The sequence below is a fragment of the Panthera onca genome, chromosome C1 (genome assembly GCF_046562875.1).
Source record: "Panthera onca isolate mPanOnc1 chromosome C1, mPanOnc1 haplotype 2, whole genome shotgun sequence".
Taxonomy (NCBI): domain Eukaryota; kingdom Metazoa; phylum Chordata; class Mammalia; order Carnivora; family Felidae; genus Panthera; species Panthera onca.
Window position 1 is genome coordinate 107,831,833 of NC_138346.1, and position 23,769 is coordinate 107,855,601.

At 40.8% G+C, this 23,769-nt stretch overlaps 1 protein-coding gene across 3 annotated transcripts in view; it reads left to right on the forward strand.

Annotated features, from left to right (window-relative positions):
• CNTNAP5 (contactin associated protein family member 5) overlaps positions 1-23,769 on the forward strand; it is an 809,440-nt gene that overhangs the window by 697,739 nt on the left and 87,932 nt on the right. For all 3 annotated transcript variants that reach the window (XM_078451401.2, XM_078451402.2, XM_078451400.2), the window contains exons 18-19: positions 1,675-1,914; positions 10,142-10,366. In XM_078451401.2, the coding sequence (XP_078307527.1) occupies positions 1,675-1,914; positions 10,142-10,366 (465 nt within the window). The remainder of the gene's footprint in view (positions 1-1,674; positions 1,915-10,141; positions 10,367-23,769) is intronic.

A 23,769-nucleotide genomic window follows, 5' to 3' on the forward strand; every position in this document is an offset into this window, starting at 1 on the left:
TTGGAATTCTCATCTGTATCCACCCTGGTGGGAATATATTTTTATGTGGGCATTTGCTAGACCAAGATTTAATAGGATTGTAGGACTAGAAATGAATGGAGCTCAGAAAGGAGAGTTGATGGATACAGAAAATAAATGATAAGTTGGTCCTGCTCTTATTATTATTTTTTTCTCTCTATTAGTACACTTTATAGACCTTGAAGACCTAAGTGTATCCTCCCTTTATTCATGTGTGTGGACTTGAGGCCACAGTGTTGAATTTGGACTAGAACTTTTGTTTTTAAAGGCAGTCTGGGCCTGTGTCTTCTCTGGGATCTCCCATGATTCCAAGCACCAAATAAATAAATATATCCTGATTGGGGGTGTGGAGGTGCCTGTGTGGCTCAGTCAGTTGAGCGTTTGACTTCCACTCAGGTCATGATCTTGCAGTTCAGGAGATCAAGACCTGCATCAGGCTCTGTGCTGACCACTCAGAGCCCAGAGCCTGCTTCAGTTTCTGTGTCTCCCACCCCCCTCTGCCTCTGTCTCTGCCCATCCGCCTCCCCCTGCTCATGCTCTGTCTTTCTCTCTCTCAAAAACAAATAAACATTTAAAAATTAAAAATAAATATCTCCTGATGAGATTTAGTTTAATTTCTTGGCTTATTGTCTCTCTGTTCACATTTTTCTGATATCTGAGGTTTGGGATAGTAGAGTCCTGGGTTCCCAATGGTAACAAAATCCTCTGTCACTTGGAATCTACTCCATTCTTAAATAATTTGCAAAGAGCATTGTGAATCTCTCTGATAACTTCAGGATGTACCCACAGCAGAAAAGTTGGGTTATAATCCGGTTCTGTATTCCAGAAGGAGAAATTTCTCTTCCAAATAATAATTTGGAGGTAAGTGCTAGGATAGTGCTCTCTGTCTCTCTTTATATATACACATACATATAAATGACCTACTGGTTCCAGTCATTGTAAGGGCTCAGGAGAAGGCATAGAAAAGAGTAATGATTGAGCACATACTGCATTCCATGCTCTTAACTAAGCTTTACGAAAATACACTAAACAGACTTATTATTATTTTACAGATCAAGTAGCTAAGATGAGGTCATCCAGTGGTCAGTGTGGCTAATCAGCTAGTGACCTGGAGTATGACTCCATGTCTGTGTCCCAAAGCCCGCCCTCCTTCCAGGGCTCGCATCGCACTACAGGAGCCATGCAAGACTTGTTCCCATGTTCTAACTTCATGTGCCTAACAGCTTGCTTCTCACTTTGTCCGAAGGGACAATCTCCCTTGTGCATTCTACTTCAGACAAAAGTCTGCTGGAGACGACATCAGAACACATTTTATTTCATTTGCAAGGAACATGGTGATCGAAAGTTTCTGTCTGAAACATGTAAGGTACAGGATTCCATGTGAAGCATATTATTTTTTCTCTTTCTTTCTTTCTTTTTTTTTTTTTTTTTTTTTTTTGAGTTGGGGTGAGCTTCTTCCCGGCCTGGAGAGACATGCAATGCATTTTGCACATGCTGTTTGAATTCCTAATTCTCACCTGAAGCTATAATTGAAAAGTTCAACACAGCAGGACCACAGAACGACACATAACTGTTATGAGTATCTTGCTATTAAACCTAAAACATTGAATGGTATGATACCTTACTTTTTTTTTTCTTTTATTTTTTACTGCTTAGGGGGAACATCATCAAGACAGAAAGGCTTCCTAGGATGCATACGCTCATTACACTTGAATGGGCAGAAGTTGGACCTGGAGGAGAGGGCCAAGGTCACGTCTGGAGTCCGGCCGGGATGTCCAGGCCATTGTAGCACTTATGGTGGCATCTGCCACAACGGGGGCAAGTGCGTGGAGAAGTACAGTGGGTACTCGTGCGATTGCACCAACTCACCATATGAAGGGCCCTTTTGCAAAAAAGGTACAACAGGCACCTCTGTTTTTCCCGTGTTGTATTCTAGTGCCTCCAAGCCACGGTCAATTCATGCCCTCAGTCAGTTCCCAAGCGATCATTTATCTTCTTCAGTTTCACTCTGTTTAAAGACTCTGTGTAACTCCTCAGCATAATTACATATACCCATCTCACTGTGTGTTGACATTGGCAGTACAGTTGAACTGGATAGATAGTAACAGCGTACCATGTCTCCTTGGCCCAGGGGCCAGCTGAGGCCTGGGAGAAGTGGACTCTCATTTCTGTTGTATCAGCCAGATTGCCAGGGGTGCACTATCTTCCCAGTTCCAGTTCCTTAGCCCACACGTGTAATCACAGAATTATAGAATCTACCCCTGGAAGTGTCTCAAGGAGGCTTAAAGTCATTTTAAAGCATTTTTTACAAATAGAGAGCTTATAGGTAAGTGAGTAGACATCTAGCATACATCTAGTAAAATCAATAGCATACATCTAGTAAAATCTCCCTATTCTGCAGATGATGTGAGTACGGTCTGAAGCTTTAAAAGCCTTGCCTGGAAACTCACATTTAGTTCATCAAGGGTCTGGGAATGAAACACAGAGATCAAAATCCCTGCCCCGGTGTCTTTCTATACCCCCTCCTAATCTTATTATTTCATTACATTGGCAAAACTAACCATGATGGATGTATATCTTGAACGAGGAGTGATGATCATGGTGTAAATTCTCTAGAAAAATTCAAGATAACTCTACAAACTATAAAATGGGATTATTCAGTATAAACACTTAGTATTTTTTCAAACACAAAGGCAAAAGATTAGGTCTCCTATCTTCGCAAGATTGTAAAGTTTATTTTATTGATGGAAAGAAAAAAGTTTGTTGAACAAATAATGTACACAATATTTCAAGAGCAGCATTTAAGCTATTAAAATGTTTCAATTACTTTGAAACACCATTTACATATAAACAATGATGGCAATTATACACAATTCTTGTCAATTCATTACAACTCATTTCTCAAACACCTCTACCAAACAGTGCTTTATTTAGTCCAGTTTCCTGTTGGAACTTAGAAACAATGGAGAAGAGAGGAGCACTCAGTGTTCTCTTTGAAGGACTCTGTAATTTAAGCTCTTCATCATTCACGCTGGCGTTCTCCCCAGTCAGATTGAATTACTTGCTTATTGTTGAGAACCATTGTATTTGTTGGGGTAAAAAATAATGGTACAAACTTTAGGGCCAACAGTGTGTTGGGCCCTTCCTTCATCAGCTTGACATAAAGTGGTCCCATCCCAGTAGGTATTAAATGTGCTAAGAGACACAAAGACACCACTGGATTTTCACCCTGAGTGAGGTCTCTGATTAACTTCCCCTAAAAAAAAACCTTAAATGCCACCCTTAGTCTAGTCCCAGAAGAAGCAAATACAGAATAAACACCACCAGCCCTAGTTACAAAGGTATACTGGCATTGTTTTCCAGGATCTATATCCAAGTTGTATGTTTGAAAGAAAAAAAAAAAAAAAGAACAGTGTTGTTCTATATTTCTCCAGAGACATTGGTCAGACATCTCATAGATCATATTGTTCTAAATTTAGCCTAATTTTTCATTGGCTTTTTCTTTCCCCTGAAACAACTCTGATTAAGTATCTTCTGTCCCTACCCCCATATCTTTTTGCTGCATATATTGAAATAGCCTGTGTTCTCTCCCCATTTTTTACTTTGATCTATAAGCAAAATAGACAAATATGTGCTTAGCCTTTTCAGCTTGCTTCATATTTCACAGCCCCAGACTTTCACCCCTTTCTCATAAATCTAAGGAAATGATTCCCTTTATATTCAGTACCTGCATAGTATGTAGAAGAAACCTTTTAACCTAGTCTTGTAGCCACACCAATTGCCTAGGGAAGTGTACCATGGGAGCCATTAGCTATGTGATGGTCCTGAACAAGGGTGCTTTTCTATGTTATTAACTAGTAGGGCATGTGTAACTTAGGGGGTGCAGATACTGGAAATATGTGGGGTGGAGTTACCAATGCCTGGGCCAGAACCATAATCCATTGATCCACTTCCTGTTTCTGATGATAGTACAAAGTAACAATAATCTTGAGATTAGTTAGTAGTTATTGATTGCAACATACATTCCTTATGGCCAGCCTAGTGGGGAGGATATTAACATCCACATTTAACATATTGAGAACATTGAAGTTCATGGAGTTTTAATGACTTGCTAATAAATGTCAGAGCTGAAGATCCATCCAGCACTTTTTGGTTTCTTTTTTCTCTTTAAAAACCCTAATTTCATTCTGTATAGGAATACAGTATTAGGATTCAAATATTATTTTCTGCTTTGTGTGTGTGTGTCTTTTTTTTAATGTTTATTTATTTTTTGAGAGAGAGAGACAGAGAGACAGAGAGACAGAGACAGAGAGACAGAGTGTGAGCTGGGGAAGGGGCAGAGAGAGGGAGACATAGAATCTGAAGCAGGCTCCAGGCTCTGAGCTGTCTGCACAGAGCCCAATGTGGGGCTCTAACTCACAAACCGCAAGATCATGACCTGAGTCAAAGTCAACACTTAGCCGACTGAGCCACCCAGGCGCCCCTCTCTCTCTTTTTAATTGAGATGTAATTTTTATACCCTAAAATCCACCATTTTAAATTGTATAATGAAGTGATTTTTAGCATATTCACAAAGTTGCATAGCCATCACCATTATTTAATTTCAGAATATTTTTATCACCCTAAAAATAAATATTATATCCATTAGTAGCTACCTCTCATTCACCTTTCCCCACTGTCCCTAAAAAACAACTGATTTACTTATCTATCTCGACATTTTAGATAAATGGAACCACTAGCCTTTTTGTGTCTAGATTCTTTCACTTAGCATGTTTCTAAGATTCATCCATGCTGTAGCATTTTTTAGTATTTTGTTCCTTTTTTGTTTCCAAAGAGTATTTTATTCCATTATATGAATCCAACACACACACACACACACACACACACACACACACACACACACATATATATATCTGTTCATCACTTGGTCGCCATTGGGATGTTTCCATTTATTTGGTTATTATAAATAATGCTACTAACATTCATATATATGTTTTTGTGTGGACTTATATTTTCTGTTCTCTTGGGCATATGCCTAGAAGTAGAATTACTGTGTCATATGGTAAATGTATGTTTAATTTTTTGAGGAAACTGGCAAACTATTTTCAAAGTGGCTGCTCCATTTTACATTCTCACCAGCAAAGTACAAGGATTCCAATCTCTCCACATCCTCACCAACACTTGTTATTATCTGCCTTTTTAATAACAGACATGTTACTGTGAATGTGTGAAATGGTATCCCATTGTGGTTTTGACTTTCATTTCACTGATGACAAATAACACTGGACATCTTTCATGTTCTTATTGACTGTATACCTTTTTTGGTGATACATTAATTTAAATTTTTGCTTGTTTTTTGATTGAGCTATTTTTCTTTTCTTTTTTAGTTGCAGGAATTGTTTGCATATTCTGATTACAATTCTCACATTAGATATATGCTTTGTAAATATTTTCCCCATTTTCATTTTGTCCATTATACCTTGTGAAACACAAAAGTTTTTCATTTTCATACCATCCAGTTCTTCTTATTGTTTTATTTTAGTTGATTGTGTTTGGTATTATGTCTAACAAATCATTGCCTAACTGAATCTCATGAAGATTTATGTCTATGGTTTCCTCTAAGAGTTTTTATAGCTTGATCCAGTTTGAATTAATTTTTGTAGCTGGTGTAAGGCAGGGGTTCAATTTAATTCTTTTGCCCATGGATATCCAACTATTCTAACACCATTTATTGATGTGTGCTTGTCTTTAGCCCCCCTCAACCCCCACTATTGTATGAAGAATCTAGGTATAACTGTTGTCATTTTTTTTCCAATTAAAAAGTTAGACAATATATTTGGAAATTTACCTGGAAATATATTTGGAAATCTAGAAAAATAAAAAATCTAATTCCTCAAAGACAAGCATTAAAAAGAAAATCTGATTTTCTTCTAGCTCTTTTCTTTGCATTTAACCTAGCTGCTGTAATTCTGCATTTCATATCTACATTTTATGCCTACATTTTCTTTATTTCATTTTATACACATTTCTATATAATTCATCAGTTTTAATGACTGCAGTATATTTCATCTGGTGGGGTTGCCTCTGCTCGTGTCACCCATTCTATCCCCAGAGCAATTTAGCTTAGCAACAGTGGTGCCATTCTGCAATCTGGCACTTGATCTGCCTAAATTCAGCTTCTAGCTCCTCTACAGTCTACAGTGTGTGGCATTGGTTGTGTAACTCGCCTCCCGATTCCTTGGTTTTCTCATCCAAAAAATTAGAAAATTCAAAAATCCTTTACGGAGGATTGTGGTGAACATTTTTTTTTTTAACGTTTGTTTATTTTTGAGAAGAGAGAGACAGAGCATGAGCGGGAGACGAGAGAGAAAGAGGGAGACACAGAATCTGAAACAGGCTCCAGGCTCTGAGCTGTCAGCACAGAGCCCAATGTGGGGCTCGAACTCACAGACCGCGAGATCATGACCTGAGCTGAAGTCGGATGCCCAACCGACTGAGCCACCCAGGCGCCCCTGTGGTGAACATTTTAATGAGCACTTCACAAAGCACTTGGGATAATGCCTGGCAAATAAAGTCCTACAGAGCGCTTGCTCTTATTATTGTCTTGGAATTTTAGATTGCTCCAAATTTGGCACAAAAATAATGCTGTGATAAACACATGTATTGATTTTTTCTCCGTAATGGAATTTCAGTGAAAAAATAGTATGCATATTTAGGTACTCTTTACCAATTGCCAAAAACCTGTTGAAAAATTATTTATTATTTACCTTCCTGCCAACATATCTTTCTTTTTTTTGCTTTTTATTACAAAAAAAAACAGTTCTATATGATAATAGGGAGAAGAGTTTCAGAACCCTCATGCATCCATTATCTAGCTTCAAAAATGACCAACTCATGGCCATTTTTATTTCATCTATACACTCACATCCTCTCCTCCTCCTCCTTTATTATTTCAAAGCAAACTTCAAATATCACATCATTTTGTCTATAAATATTACAATATGTATTGCTAAAAGATAAGAGCTTATTAAAAACACAGATCCACAGGATCTTTGCAATAAGAAAAATTAAACATGTCTAATATTACGAAATATACACTCACCATTCAAATTGCCAATTTTACCATTTATTTTTAGTTGGATGTTTTGCCAAATTAATGACAGCTTGATTAATTTCTAGGTAATCACTGGCCTACTCATTACCTTTATACTCATTCTAAGTTGTGTCCCTATTATTGAGACCAACTATTGTCCATTGAGTTCCTACCATGTGTCCTGCTTTTACACAATGTCTTTCAATTGTTCTACCCACCACAAGATTAAATCCACCCCTCTTTGTAGGTGACATTTTGAGCTGAGGTTGAGGGGGGATCCCGTGAGATTGTTGGAGAAGGGGCACAGCCAGGTTCCAAGCTCCCAGTCCGTCAGACTCCACAGCTGGCTCAGAGATACATTCTCTGCAGTGCCACCCTGTTTCCCTGCTGTTTCTTATAATTCACTCAACACTTTACTCCTAGTCAGTGTGGAGCTCCTCTTTCCGGTCTGATTAGGCTACTCTGACCATAGAGACATGCAGCTCTGGGAATCACCATCTCTGTCACACACACATCAGACTCTAGGCTACCTCTCATTGTGGTTTGTTTTGTTTTGTTTGATGCATGAGCTTTCTTCTCAGAATGTAATCAGCATAGTTTTAGATGATCACATCTAGTTAAAATGTTTCTTCCAATTAGACCAGTGGTTTTGTGTGTTCAGATAAATCACTCAGGGAGCTTAAATATGATCAGGGAGCTTAAAATCTTAGACTATAAAATACAAGAAACTTAGAGAATAATAGAATCCAGTGTTTTGCTGAAGGAAGTTTTATGTTGAAAGTGACAGTATCTAAATATTAAACATTAAAATAATTAAACATTAAGAATAATTAGATCTGGGGTTAGGGGAGAAGGGAAGACAGAAATTTGGTAGGATACTTCTAGCTTAAAAATGCTTTACATTGTAATTTCCTATCCTAAGTATAAGGAAAAAAATGAAATCTGTATATGCACACATCTAATATGCTATTCATAACAGAATGCTCTGAATTATAGTTATATTTGAACACACACACAACATCAAATAAAAGCCATTATTCTGTTAACGAGGAGATAGTAGCTCAAAATGCAGGCCAAGCGTCCCCAAGGAAATTCACTCAAGGAAAGTGCTTGAATCAAGCTGATGATTAACCGGAATCCTCTCTGTCACAAGTCTCTGCTGCATATCTTTGTAATCAGGAGTACGGATGTTGTAACCTGAATGATAAATGCAGAACACTTTCTCTGAACCTTTAGTCAAAATGAACTGGTATTCCCAATCTGCCACCAATATGCATAAATATGCAACTTTAATTTTTTGGCACTGTTACAGACTGTTATAGAATTTTCACAAAGGTAGAACAAATTTGCAATGAAATTAGGAAGGGAAAGCCAGGTTTGATTATGTTCTAGGTGCCACCAACTCAATCAAGAAATTTCATGGAGAATTAGGTGAATTCCACATATCATTCAGGAAAAAAAGAAACCAATCACGCCAATATGGGTTCATGTTTATTGTGCTATCTTTATGGTAAAGGTTTGCTGCAAGATCTGAGCTATGTTGTTCTAAAAGGAACCTTTCCTCTGTGCCCTGATAGTATATTACTCTATGGCAGTAACATTGAAAGAGAACTTACGAGCAGCCTTGATTGAAAGAAAAGAATATCTCAGGGCACCTGGGTGTCTCAGTCAGTGTGGCATCTGACCCTTGGTTTCGGCTCAGGTCATTATCTGAGTGAGTTTGAGCCCCGCATGGGGCTCTATGCTGACAAGGCTGAGACTGCTTGGGATTCTCTCTCTCTCCCTGTCTCTCTGCCCTTCCCCTGCTTGTGCTTTGTCTCTCTCTCTCAAAAATAAACAAATACACATGAAAATTTAAAAAAAGAAAGAAAATATTCCTGCATTGGGTTGGGTATGCAGTCAATAAACAGATAGTTTGTGAAGGAAATGGGGATGGGTTCAGGTTGAAGTCTCTTCTAATATGGAAAGTCTGTAAGTTCACACTGTAGTGGCTAACTGTTAGAAGCGCTCTACACACAGTATCTCATTTATCCACTGAGAAATATAGTTGACGTAAGTGTTACACTTCCCATCCACCAGATGCCAAAACAGTCTCCACAGGATTCACTAGCTTGCCTGGGACCACACAGCTAGTATGAAATTGATCCAGCCCAGACCTAGGGCTGAAGCCAAATCCTGTGCCAGTTCCACCAAACTAAAGTGGTAACAGTTGGAGTAAGCATATTATAGAGGGAATGTGGGTGATTTGCACATTCCTGCTAATTGAATGTCATAAATTTGTAGATGCTGCCTTTCTCCATGGTGGCGGCAGAACTCCATCCAACGTGCGATGCTATAGGAATTGTTTCCCATAGGAAGCCCTGTTTGCTCAAGTCTTGGCTCTTTTTGGACTCGAATGTCAATTCCTAGACATCCCAAAAAATGGAGTCCAGGGGTTGAATACCCATGCCTTTTCTACTAGTTCCAGGGATTCTCTCTCTTCTGTTTCCATGGATCCTCACGTTTTATCCAACACCATAGAGGGTTACTGCAGAGCCTCCTCCAGTGTCCTATTCTCAGTAACTTAGAACCCACTCACAATCCTCCTAACACACCAGAAAAGCACTAGCTGGAACAGTTAGAACCTCAGTTTTGAAACGAGGAAGGTCGCAGTGAAATTTATCACTACGGTGCTGGCGGCAGGGACAGTTTATCTTTGCTTCTCGAGAAATCCGCCTGGCACATGGTAGTTATACGCAAATGTATGTTAAACTGGAGCTAAACTCCAGGTTGCAAATCTCAGCTCTCTTTTTTAAAGCTATGCAACCTTGTTCAAGGTGCTTAACCTCTGCAGCCTCGTGTTTCTCATTTGTAAATAAGAGTAATGACTTCTGCCACTTCGAACTTATTGTGGAAAGCGTAGTGTATAATTCAGGTAAAAAAAAAACCCTCACATAGTGCTTGTTGCTTAGCAAACAATAAACAGTTATTGCTAGCCTGAATAATCGACTAAATGTGGCAATGTGTGCGTTCCCCTCTTCTATGTTTCAGAGGTTTCTGCTGTTTTTGAGGCTGGCGCTTCAGTTACTTATATGTTTCAAGAACCCTACCCGGTGACCAAAAATATAAGCCTCTCATCCTCGGCGATTTACACAGATGCAGCTCCATCCAAGGAAAATATTGCGTTTAGCTTTGTGACAGCTCAGGCGCCCAGCCTCTTGCTCTACATCAATTCATCTTCTCAGGATTCCCTGGCCGTCCTGCTCTGCAGGAATGGTGAGTACTGACAGCATGAAGCCTGACGAAGTGTCATGTTGGGCTGAGGGACAGTGCATGCCCTCCAGAACGCTGCAGAATTTCAACTTAAATTTGGTCCCACCTGGGCAGCTTAATGCCAGAGCTCCAGCCAAAGCCTTGATTGTACTTTACCTTTATGACTTGCAATTGGTATTCAGGGCCAGTGTCAATTCATTGCTGAAGTCTCAAATGCGTTGACTTTAATTTGCCTCAACTGTGTCGCAGTAATTCTTTATTATTTATTCTGTGCTGGAGTCCATTAAGTGCAAAGGAGAAGATCATAAGCATATCTGTATTTTGGAAGGACACTCATCACATATATCGTGTCATCTTTGCTGCAGTCTCCTTTACTGGGGGCCGTTAAAACAACTGGCGTAAATGCAGGCCGTATGCCTAGAAGTCGATTGCCTAGGTCTTGGAGAGAAGTTGTAGATGTGAGTCAAAACCTTGTGGAATACGGGGCTTGGTGCTGAGGATCAGACTTTGAAGAGAATGTACACAAAATGGAATCTGCAAAGGTTAGAAGGGTATAGGGGCTGGAACGCACTTGATGCAAGGGATGTTGAAGGACACCAAGTCTGACAGTGCTTAGGAGAAGTCAGGTTTTCTCACTACGTAATTCCAGCCAGCAATGAGCAGGACTTTTGGTCCTGGTCAAGAGCATGTGAGATCGGAATCCTAGGGGATGGAACAAGTATTAGAACTGGTCATGAGGGCAAAGATGTGGCCATCCCAGTCGTCTGATCTCAAAGAACACATTCCCATGATTAAGAAAATGTTCTTTCTCCTCTTGTAATTTGCCAATGTAATGAGAGGAGGCTGGGCTTTAGAACCATCCCTGGGATGGACTGTGCTGAGGCCATAGAAGGCCATTGGAATATGCAGCCATACTCTGACCTCTTTCGACCTTAGACCGATTTCTCTTGCTCTATTTTTTTTTTTTTTTTGGAAGTGGGGGAGTGGTAGGAGGTCTTCTTCTTTGCTTCATCTTGCTTTCTGTCGATTTATGACACTGAAAGTAAAGAATGATGTGTGAGCCTCACACAAAGATCAAACCTGGTGGGCGAGTGAGTTGAATCAGGCCTGAAGTACATTAAGAATGACAGCGTCCCACTGACAATTTTATTCTAAGAGCAAATGCAAGGGAAGAAAAAAAGAGAGAGAGAGAGCCTGGGTGGTGACTGACCACTCCAAGACTATCTGATCTTGAAGAGCCTATAAGAGAGAAAGGAACCATTATGGGTTATTAGACCTCTTATTAGTCAGCAGACCTTTGTATGATTAGAACCATTATATTAACATGTCAGTTCTTAAACTTTGCCCCCATAATGTCTCTGTGAGGTGAATAAGGCTGGCTGAGGATGCTGAGGCATAGATTAACTGATTAACTTAGGCCAGGCAGATAACTCAGGACACGGCTGAGACCAGAGGCCAGATCTCCTGATAATCAGCCCCACCATCTTTCCTCTAAGCTAGACGATCCTGCTGTGATGTGGCTAGACTACAGTAAGTTACAGAGCAGTGAGATGCAAGTTTTCTGCAAAGCATCTCTTACGTGTGGTTCCATGGCCCATTTGTACCTGCCAGGTTGTATCTGTGGATATAGACAGTGCGTAACAGGAATAAGTATATCTGACTACATAAATACTACCCCACATACTCTCCTTCTCTCTCTCTCCACACACACACACACACACACACACACACACACACACATTCTGGACACCATTCTAATTAATGTACACAGCTCTTAATTCTTACGATAATCCAACGTGATTGGCGGTATTAATCTCATAGTTCCAGCAACTAAGGCATACAGAGCTTAAATAACTTGCTTAAAATCTCACAGCAAGTAAGTAAAAGAGCTATAATTCAGTCTTCCCTCCTGGAGTCTGGTAGCATACTTTATGTCCTTAACCATAAGCTCTAAATGAAGAGTGTTAATTTATTTTTTGAAACAATGTGCTTTAAATAAATTGAATTTATTTCATTAGGCGGGCATGCTTGAATTCTGTCTGATCACTTATTTTCTTAAACTCTAAAGCCGCACTTCCGTGAAAGCTTTACTTGACCCTATGGGCATTTATGTTCTTTAAGTCCTGGCTAAGTGCAGAAATCAAGGAGATACTTATGCCTTGTTTGTTTGTTTGTTTGTTTGTTTGTTTGTTTGTTTTAAGCTTAGGTCTCAGGGAGAGACTGAAAGTTCAGGCTTCAAGAGAGATGAGTGGCCAGGCAGGGACTAGTCATGGAATGCCCCCACTCTCCTCACTGCGTCAGAACTACCTCCCCCATTGCTGTAGGAACTCTTGTCACACCGCACAGTCCATGATTTAGGACCCTGGGCACTTCCTGCCATCTCCTTGTCCTACAGAGACACAGCTGAGATATGTCCCCATTCATTAATTCTTCCACCGATTCCCCACTGCACAGTATCAGGAACTGTGGAGAGCAAGAAAAATAAACAGGATGCAGTGCTGTGTAAACACCATAAGGAAAAAGAGAGACTCGAAACTGCCTTACAGTTTTTGATGGACAGTCCAGGTACATGAGGGAATGAAGTTGTCCAGATTTCTCAGGCAACCTAACTACAAGTTAGATATTGTCTAACTTTGAGGATGAATCTGCTAGGAATTCAGGGGTTATATAATAGGGCAAATGCCTTGAGCAAGAGTGAATCCCTTGCCATCAGAGGTCTTCAGACAGTAATTAAATGGCAATTTGTTGGAGAAACCATAAGAAGAATTCTGGCAGTGGATGAGGGAGAAAAAGAACCTCTGAGTTCCTTTCCAAGTCTGAGATTTTGTTATTCTCTGTTCCCTTCCTGTGTAGTCTTACATTTATATTTCTTTCTGCTGGGGCCGTGTTTGCAGCCTTTGAAATACTTCTATGAGGAATTAAAACTTGGTATTGGTACAACTTGTTCCCAGTATGCTCACGGTATCAGGCCGCTGACCTAACTTCCAGGGAGTCAAATGGGGACCCTGCTTAGTGAGGAGATAGGCATACTTATACTAAGACTTTGATAGACTTCAGTGAGAGATATAACCTCTGAAAATACTAATGGTAAGAATACCTACAGCTTATAAAAAAAAAGAATTAAGTGAACAAAGACAGTAAAGGGTTAACTAGGGAAAGTCTTTCTGTGGAAAGGTTTTACAAGACTGACTCACACCTCTCTGCGATGAAGTTAAGCGTTTTCTGTTAGTACAGGTTTCTTCACCTTTCTTTGATTTAAGACACCTCTGGGAATCTGGTGGAAATCATGATGAGAAGATCATTGTTAAAAGGAGTCCTTTTTGTTCTTCCCAGGAGGAAGAAAATGCCCATGGCCGTGTCGTACAAAATGGCCCCCGTTTCAGTACTGTGAGTTAAGAAGCCAGGGAGTGGAGACAGGTGGATAAACTGTGTAAATACTGAACAAAATCCTTGGCTTGCAAATCTATTTAATATGGGTGTTCGGGCCGGAGGAGAGAAGAGCAGTGGGACTCCCAAGTCATGCTTCTGAGTCTCCCCCTGGTGGGGGTTTGGTTGGCACTTTTGGAATCCTTCCTATGCCCTTCATCATTTTTCTTGAAGTTTCGCCAACCAGAGACTTATTCAGGTTAAGCCGCTGCTGTCTTTTCAAATGAAAACACGTCCTTTTTCCTAAAGGAAGAAAAGAATTTTCATTTCTTGGATGGAAGATTAGAGAAAGAAAAGGAGGCATTTGGGTTTAGGGAGACCTTAGGAGAGTGAGGGTGTTTGTGGTCTGATGGGCTGGAGCTTTGGGCGGAAGGCCACTTCTCAGAGAAATGGCAGCTGGGAGAGAAGGAGCGGATGAAGGAGGAAAGGGTCCAGAGAAGGTAATGGGAGTGTACATTTCAATTCCACAGCATTTCACTGAAGGATGGCTGTACCTCCTGCACAGTTCTATGGAGTTCTTCAAACTTGTCATTTGATAAATATTCACAGAGCATCTATCAGGGAGCAGGCACTATTTTATGTACAGGAGAGACAGATTCAGACAGGATCCTGTTCTGCCTTTCAGGACCTAGTCTAGGGACAGAGGCACAATAAACAAAGAAAACAATGTGCCACAGATGTGGGGTAGAGTCTGTTCCAGATAGAATGAGGGAAGGAGGGTAACAAAAGGATTCTTGGAGATAGTGAGCCTTGATTTGGGCCATGAAAGAGAAGTGTTTTCTAGGCAGACATTAGATCATTGTTTAATAAAATGAGAGGTTTCTTTGACTGTTTCTCATTGTCTCCATTTTATTTCCATTGCATGTGAAACATATATATATATATATATATATATATATATATATATTTTTTTTTTTTTTCCCCCAATCATTTCCCCTTTCTACTCTTTCATTGCGTGTCCTTCTTGGCCCCTTGATAGTAAAAATAAAAAAATCAAATTGAGAATATGTGCTAAGTCTAAGGCCATCAATCTATGGTGAAATCATTTGAGTACAACATCTGAACGGGGCCCCAGGTCACCTTCCCCTGGTGGCTGTTCTGCTGCCCTCCGGCACCAAATGGTTTGTCTGACTTTGCCTCAGCATTTCCTTTTTATCAACTTTTTTTTTTTTTTAACATATACATTCATAAGGATTCACTGTCTGCATTTGTGATTGCACACACCTTGGAGGGAATAATGATGAACCTGGACACTTTACATTTTGAACAGACTGACTCAAGGGAGACAGGGATAAGGAGGAATCCAGAGAGGGAGCATCTTCAAAGTACAGACTTCAACAGCTGCTGGCCAGGGCTGGCTTGACCCTAGACTACTCTCAGCTTCTCACTGCTTTCTTGTGGAAGACTTTCAAAGTTTAGTTCTGCCTCCTACCACTCCCTTTGTGACACCAGCATATACCTGAGTACCTCAGAGTAGCAGGAACCCCAATAAACAGCCTGAGAAAAGCATACCTCCGAAAGCGTAACCATGACCACTTCAGTCTCTGGCTTATGTTAAGCAACACTTTGCTGCTTTTGAACTTCAAATTCCCAAAAGTCTTTTGATATCTGCAGGACTGTTTTGGTTGGTGCATTTCCATCATTTCTGGGCTTTCCAATAATCTCTTGCTGGGAGGACATACCAGCCGGGTCCTGCTGGGCAGCTCTCCTCCATTTCAGACTAATGTGGTTATGCCACACCATGACCTTGAGAGGGCAGTCAAGAATCCCTCCTCTTCGTGTCCTCTTAGAGGAAAGTCAAAGATATGGGCAGGCACAAATGGCATCTCTAGTATCAGACAGTTAATCCACTGACCAAGGGGTGGGTCTGAGAGGAGAAATAGAGGTATGATGAATAAAACTGGATCTAGGTCATCTTTCTTATTTTTCTTCTCTCCCTTGTTGTGGATTTCTCTCTCTCCCTCTTTTTTAAATGTTTATTAATTATTTTGAGAGTGAGATAGTATGCAAGCAGGGGAGACGGACAGACAGGGAAAGAATCTCAGTCAGGTTCTATGCTCAGCATGGAGCCCGATGAGGGCTTGATCCCGTGACCTGAACCAAAATTAAGAGTCGGGGGCTTAGCTGACTGAGCCACCCAGGCAGCCCAATGTTGTAGATTTCTTATTTTGTGGTATGCTCATAAGTCCATGAAGATTGTGTCCTTCAGAGAGCCTGGGTGGCTCGGTGGGTGAAGCGTCTGACTTCAGCTCAGGTCACGATCTCATGACTCATGCGTTTGAGCCCTACATCGGGCTCTGTGCTGACAGCTCAGAGCCTGGAGCCTGCTTTGGATTCTGTGTCTCCCTCTCTCTCTGCCCCTCTCCCACTCATGCTCTGTCTCTCTCTTTCAAAAATAAACATTAAAAAAAAATTAGGAAAAAAAACATTGTGTGCTTCTAAAATCCATATGTTGAAGCCCCAATTCCTTGTATTTTGAGTGAGAAGGAAGTTAAGGTTAATTTAGGTTAGAAGGGGAGAGCCCCAATCTGCTATGGTTAGTGTCCTTAAAAGACGAGGCAGCAGTGTTTTCTGTCTGTCTCTGTCTCTCTCTGCCATGTGAGGACACAGTGAGAAGGTGGCCATCTGCGAACCAGGAGGAAAGTCTTCACCAGCGACTAAACTGGCTGTCACCTTGATCTTGCTGCCATCCAGAGCTGTGAGAAAATACATTCCTGCTGGTTGGTCTACCTGGTCTACAGTATTTTGTTATAGCAGTTCGATCAGGCTAAGAGAAAGATCAAATGAGAAAATGTAAGAAGATGTGCTTCATAGACTGTAAAGTGCAAAACACATTGTATTTTCATATTGATAATCATAATATGAGTGATCTGCGTGCTTGGGTGGGCAGAACATGAATGTTAAAGGTGGGATTCGGATACACAGAGATTAAAATTTCATCCGAAAAGGACATGAAAATCGCCCATTGCTTAGAGGCAGAGCGTCTAATGGTGGAGGAGGGTGACATTACCCTGAGGAAGGAGAAAGATGAGGCAGAGGGTCTCCAGCCTGCACCTTAGCTGCTGTCATTAGGTACAGGCATTTGCTTTTGATATACACAAGTATGAAAACCAAAAATAAAAAAAAAAAAGAAAAAGAAAACTTTAAGAATGGCTTTCTCAGATACCCTCTGAACTAGATCTTTGGGGAACTTGTCTGATGCTTCTGAAATAAAGATAAACAGACAGGCAGACAGACATAAAATAACTGAAAAGCAGGACATATTCACAGGACTCACTGTATGACCAGGCCCAGCAAGATACAACTGAGGGACATAGTCAAACTCTTGGAAACGCCCACCTCACACCTTGGCTGTGGAGCTGGCTGGACGGCAAGTGCCAGCATCGAGGAAGCCAAAACAAGAAGAACAGAGCTACTGAGTCAATGCTCTAATCCCCTGCATGAAGAGCAATAATCAAAGACTAGTATGGAATTAAGGGTAACCAAAAATACAAAATGCAATTAACTCTGCAAACAGTTATTTAATACCTCCTCCATTTATCTGCCAGGGCTGCCATAACAAAATACCACAGACTACGTGGTTTAATCTACAGAAATTTATTTTCTCACAGTTCTGAAGACTGGAAGTCTGAGATCAATGCACCAGCCGGGTTGGTGTCTGGCGAGAGCTGCCTCATTGAGTTGTAGGAGGCTCCTTTCTTACTGTGAGTTCACATGGCCTTTCCTTAGTATTATGTGCCTGAGAGAGAAAGGGAGTGTGCTCTGAAAAGGACACTCATCCTATTGGATCAAATTCCCACCGTTAGAAGCTCATTTAACTGCAATGACATTCCTACAGGCTCTCTTTCCAAATACAGTCCCACTGGGGATTAGGACTTCAACTATGGAATTGAGGGGGACACATACATTCAGTTCACAACAGCTCCCATGTGCTAGATGCTGTCCAAGGTGCTCATAATAGAAGAACAAATATGGTGTCATTGAATTGGGGAGATTCTTGACATTGGGTTCCAGGTACAATTAATCTTTGTAAGGTCAGCATCCAGCAGAGTACTCAGCAAAGAGTTGGCCTTGGTATTCTTGGATTGAATTATGTCTTGCAAGTGTCGGGGACGTCCCCCAGAGTCCATGAGATGACAGTGGGGCTATTGGGAGGCAGAGGACACTTCTTCTCAGTCCATCATGATCCAAGTAAATATGGGCATGAATATAAATTATTAGCATGCTTAATTCTGTTCTTACTGAGATTCCATTCTGTCACCTGTGACATACTTTTGAGAGGCAGGGTTGTTTGGGCAGTGGGGCTCTGGGGAGCTGGCATTCTTTTATTTTATTTTCTGCGGCCCTTTGAGATCTCTGTACTTTCCCAGTTTAAAAACCTTTTTAGAAATTTCCCAAGAATTGAGCAACTGTTTATTTTTTTCCAGCAAGGCTGGTTGCTTACGACTGTACTGTGAGAATCAAGAGAATTATTGTCTGGTCTTGTGCTTCATTGTTTGTAAAAAGAGAAAAGGCGTGCGCTTGGTGCCTTAGTTTCTTCATCTGTAAATTTGGGATAATTGCATTGGTCAAGGGTTGCACAGCAGTGTTGTTGAGGATTAATAAAATCCTGTAGTAAAACGTTGGAAGGAACTCAGATTAAAGGTCTGGGGATAAATACAAAGAAGGGTTATTATAAAACAGAGCAAAGCGCTGGCTGGTGATTGAGCCACCTTGATTTTTTTAAAGCCAGGGCTGGAGAGACCGGGGAACTGGATGGTTAGCTTTTGGACTAGAACTCTAATTAGGGGCTTAAGGATTAAGAAAGTAGTTGAAGTCTGTGTGAAGAAAGCTTTTCTCAGAGAAAAGACATGTTTTTATTCTTCTTAGAGCACTTGATCTGTAAATACTTACATCTTGAGATGTGAAACAGTCAGCAGAAAGCCCAAGCTCTTTGTTTATTCAGTTCTCTGTGCAGTTAATTACCTTTTGTGAAGCAAGTAGGCCTTGGATTATCATTATTTCTCTTCATTCAGAGTTATTGGAGATGTGTTTCCACTTTAATAAGTAACTTATCCTCTCAAAGTTTAGAAATGAGGGTCCTGGAAATCCAATCCCCTATTATAAAGCTGCACTGGAGACATGGTGAGCAGGGTTTCAGCCTTATGAGGAGTCCAGTCAATTTCTAACATCACCCATTGGAGACCTTCCATGATCTCCTGGCCCAAAAGCAACTGATAGCAGCTAATTCTTGCCAAGTGCTTCATGTGTGCGAAGATGTAGTTTTAGTGATTTTAGTCTTACAATTAGTTCATTTAATCCGTTTCACGACGGCTGTGGAGTTAGTACTAACATTACCCATTTTACAGATGAAGAAACTTAGGCACGGAAACATTAAGTAACTTGTCCGAGAAGACACAGCATTGAACCAGCGAAGCTGAAAATCAAACCCCGCTGGTCTCTTTTTAGCCTGTGAACTGTTCCGCTTTGTTCTGTGACCTCTCATTGTTCTGGGCACGACTCAAAATGGAACCTGCTGTTTTCTCTCTGGTGTTTGCTTTCACTTTCGTGGAGGGAGCGTGCTGTGTCAGGAATGCCATATTCACTCCCTGTGGTGCTTCCAAAACTCTGTTTAAATGATGGGCCAGACAGAAAGGATGGCACAGTAGAGACGGAGGACAGCCCCATGGGATATTTGGAAATACACTGCTGGTGGAAGGGGTGCCAGATAGCTCCTTCTGTTTGGCAAATTGTACTTTGATGCACCTGACTTCCCCAGGACTCTCCAGTGGAAACAAACAAACAAGCAAACAAACAAACCACATTCTTTATTGATGCCAAATTCTGTGATGTGAGTTGCACAGTACAGCTAGAGCTCCTGCAGTAAGACCAGCCAGCTAAATTTGGCAGTCATAGTCATGTGACATAAAGAGCACATGGGTAAGTGTGTGTTTCTCGGAATAAGTGATCTTATTGTAATTAATAGGGCTCAACAGAATTTTTCTGGTTCGGGAAAATCCCGTATAATAAATGCATGCTTTTATGTAAACATGAGGATAGATGCACAAGTTTATCGTTGTTCTCTTCTTAGACTCCTCTACAATTACATAAGCAAATTTAAAAATTAAAAAAAAAGATAGGAACTTAAAAAGACAAAGAGAACAGAATAGAGCTTAGGATGGGTAAGAGATATGAATACATTTTTAAAAGCTGAACAGCAATGGAGGAGGAAAGCTGGCTTGGTCCAGGTCACTACGAAGGCATGGTAATGGGAAGGGGTCATGGGACAGGCTGAGGCCTGGCCATTCTGCACACCATGGATTCTGGCATGAGGCGTGAAGTCAGGAGAAAACAAGAAGTTTTTGCAGAGAACTGTTGACCTTAAATCCAGTTTCCTTATCTGGGAAGATAAGTTCCTTGGGAAGACCAGACATTTGGTAGCATATAGAAATTGAACAAGAGTTTCTAAAGCTGAGGGTGAGATCAAGAGACAGGGTTAAAGAGAGAAATGACTTGGCATTCTGTACACTTGGGGCCTCATTCGTCCCTTTTTCCAAGAGCTCTTACAGTGAAGCCTTTCTCTCTTCATGCAGGATATGAGAGGGTTTCCCTACCGAGGAACTGAACAGACCCATGAAAAATATATGTGATGGGGCACCTGAGTGGCTCCATTGATTAAACATCTGAATCTTGATTTGGGCTCAGTTCATGATATAATGATTCATGGCTTTGAACCCCACATCGGGCTTTGTGCTGACAGCATGCGGAGCTTGCTTGGGATTTTCTCTCTGTCTCTCTCTGTCCCTCTCCCTACTCACACATGTTCTCTCTCTCTCTCTCTCTCTCTCTCTCTCTCTCTCTCTCTCTCATAATAAATAAATAAAACTAATAAAATAAAAATACGTGGATAACTAGAATTTTAGGGATGTCCTCATTGAAAGGAATGATTTACCGATATGGTCACTTATCAGAGAATCCCACCTGTTGACACACTCAGCCCGTGCACATGGAATCTTCAATCCGGTATGCAGTTCTGAGTCACAATTGTGAACAGATGGCCATGACTTACCACAACCATCAGACATTTCCATAAAACCTCCAAGATGAAAGAGAAGGATCAGGTAAATAAACATAGATAAGTGGAGAAAACAGGGATAATGCAAGAGGGGGAAGAAGCATTCAAAATCTAGTATTTCAGAGAGATAGGAGAATATATAAATCCATGAAACAAGAACATGATGCTTTAAAATGAAACTGTAAAACAATAAGAAAGAACTCTCGGAAATGTAGCAAATTGTGAACATTCTAGAAATTGGAAGATAACATTTGGGAAATCTCCCAGAGAGTTGGACAAAAATACAGAAATGTGGACAATATGAAGACAAAAGAGGAAATTAGAGAGCAAAACATAATGTTCACTATGTAAAAGGAGTTACAGAAAGGGAGAATAGAGGAGGAGAGAACATTAGCAAAGATGTAGTGAAAAATACTTTATAGAATGAAAGAACTTGGCTTAAAAGTTTGCTTCCCTCTCCAGCCCAGAAGACACACACCAAAGCAAAGGCAACCCTAACTTTGCTAAAGACAGGATCAGACTCAAGCTAGCAAAGAATCTCTTAACAAAACCACTGGAAGTTTGAAGATGATGGAAAAGCATCTTCACAAGCCTAAGGGAAAATGGTGTTCAAACTGGAATGCTATACTTAGTCAAATTATTAGTCATGTGTGAGGGAGCAATGCAAACAATTTCATACATAAAAGAGAAGAGGTATTCCAAGTCATTGTTTAAGACTCCCTAAACACCTTAAGATACGGGGCACCTGGGTAGCTCAGTCGGTTAAGTGTCCGACTTTGGCTCAGGCCATTATCTCATGGCCCGTGAGTTCGAGCCCCTCATCGGGCTCTGTGCTGACAGCTCAGAGCCTGGAGCCTGCTTCAGATTCTGTGTCATCCTCTCTCTCTCTGCCCCTCCCCTGCTCACACTCTGTCTCTCTCTCCTTCAAAAATAAATTTACATTAAAAAATGCTACTTGATATGCATGTGTTCGTTATCTAATGCTGTGTAAATAAAACACCCCCAAATTTAACACCTTATAACAGCAAAAATGTACCCCTTTATACAGTTCTGTGAGAGGTCAAGGAATCTGGAATTGGCTTAGTTGGATGTTCCTGGCTCATGGTCTCTCATGAGGTCACACCCCTTGGCCTGCAGTAGTCCAAAGGGACTGGATAATCTGCTTCCTAGCTCCGTCTTGTCACTGTTGACAGGGGCTTTCAGTTATTTGTTCTTGACTTTTCCATAGGGCTTCACAGACAGCATGTCAGTCAAGAGAAAATGATAAGGGATGACAAGAAGTTGAGAAAAAGAGATAAAGACAGAGAGAAAGGGAGAGAGAAATACATAAAAGAGAGAGTACCTAAGACAGAGAATGGACTCTTTTCAGAACCTGAATTCAGCAGGGACCCCTGCTGATGATGTGAGAGGAGGTCACATGAAGGTGTGACGACTAGGAGGCAGGAATCCATGGGACCATGATAGAGGCTTCCTGCTACAATGTACTTCACCCAAAGAAAGACATATTTAAAAAAGAATGGTATGGGCTCCAGGAAACGTCACCCACCACAGAACAAGCAAGGTAATTTCAGGATAACAACTATGCAGAAGTCCTAGTGACCAGCCAGTCTAGACCCATGGTTCTCAACTGGGCATATTTGCATCCCCCCAGGGGACATTTGGTGATATCTGGAGACATTCTTCGTTGTCAAGATGAGAAGTGCTACTGGTATGTAGTGGATAGAAGTGAAGGATGTTGCTAAATATTTTAAAGACCGAGGACAGCCTCCCTTCCCCCGTCGCCCCCCCCACCCCATCACTGCACACAAAGAATTATCTGGACCAGAATATCCGTACCTTTGAGGTTGAGAAAACCTGGTCTTGAATAAGGTATACTGACAGAGGGCTTTTGGAGAGTGGCTCTTAGAGAAAATATGTAAGTGAAAGATACCAGCAAAGGGTGATACTGACATCGGACACAAAGATGTGGACTTTGAAAACCAACCTAAGCAAAATTGTAAATTATCCAAAATCGGAGCCATATGGTAATTCCTCATCTGTCATTGTGGGAAGGCAACATATAATATTTAAATTAATAAATCAAAAAATAGCAATATATTTAATAAAATAAAGTTGAAATAAAATAACAAGAAAACCAATAGAACTAAAAGTCACTACACAGGAGGAGGAGGGCCCAGAGTAGGAAAGTGTGGGCCAGGAGTTGCTGTCTCTTGTTAAGTCTTTCTATACTATTTGACTTTTAAAAAGTATTATTTTCATAAACAGTAATTAAATGCATGAATAAATCCATTGCTTGAATGTTTTGTTAATAGAAAACTAGTTCTCCCCCCTCTAGTAAATACATGTAAGCACATATAAATATGTAAAGGATATTGGTTGAAGGCTGCTTAGATGATTATCTACACAGTTGAGTCCATGCCCCATTTCCATGTTTTCAATTAGTGAATTAAGTCCTATAATGAGTGGATGGAAGAATAAATGAGTGACATAATTTAATTGGAAATATTCAGTATAACAAATGGTTTTACTTTTCTTAACAGTTAAGCACACTTTATTGAAATGGCCCATGCCAAGACCACTAAGAGGCGGCCTCATCGCCAGATCTCTTTCAGGCCTTACCTTCTGAGGGTTTGCTACAACATGTTATGGTGTTGGCTACCTCTTCTCGGCCTTCTGTGTGATACTTCATCCTCAACCTGCCCTTTACACGTTGGATTTCCTGTGACAGTTCCAGCTTTTTCTTGGATGAAGGATACACTTGCACTGAGATGTCATCCATTTTCATGACTTTAGGGATTATGTAGATCTTTGCGGCTTTACAAAAATTGTCCCAGCTGCTTGAGGGGGGCATCTTTAATTGGCTATCCCGTAGACACCTGAAGCTCCACATTAACCCCACCTCCCAACACACATGCAATACACACAG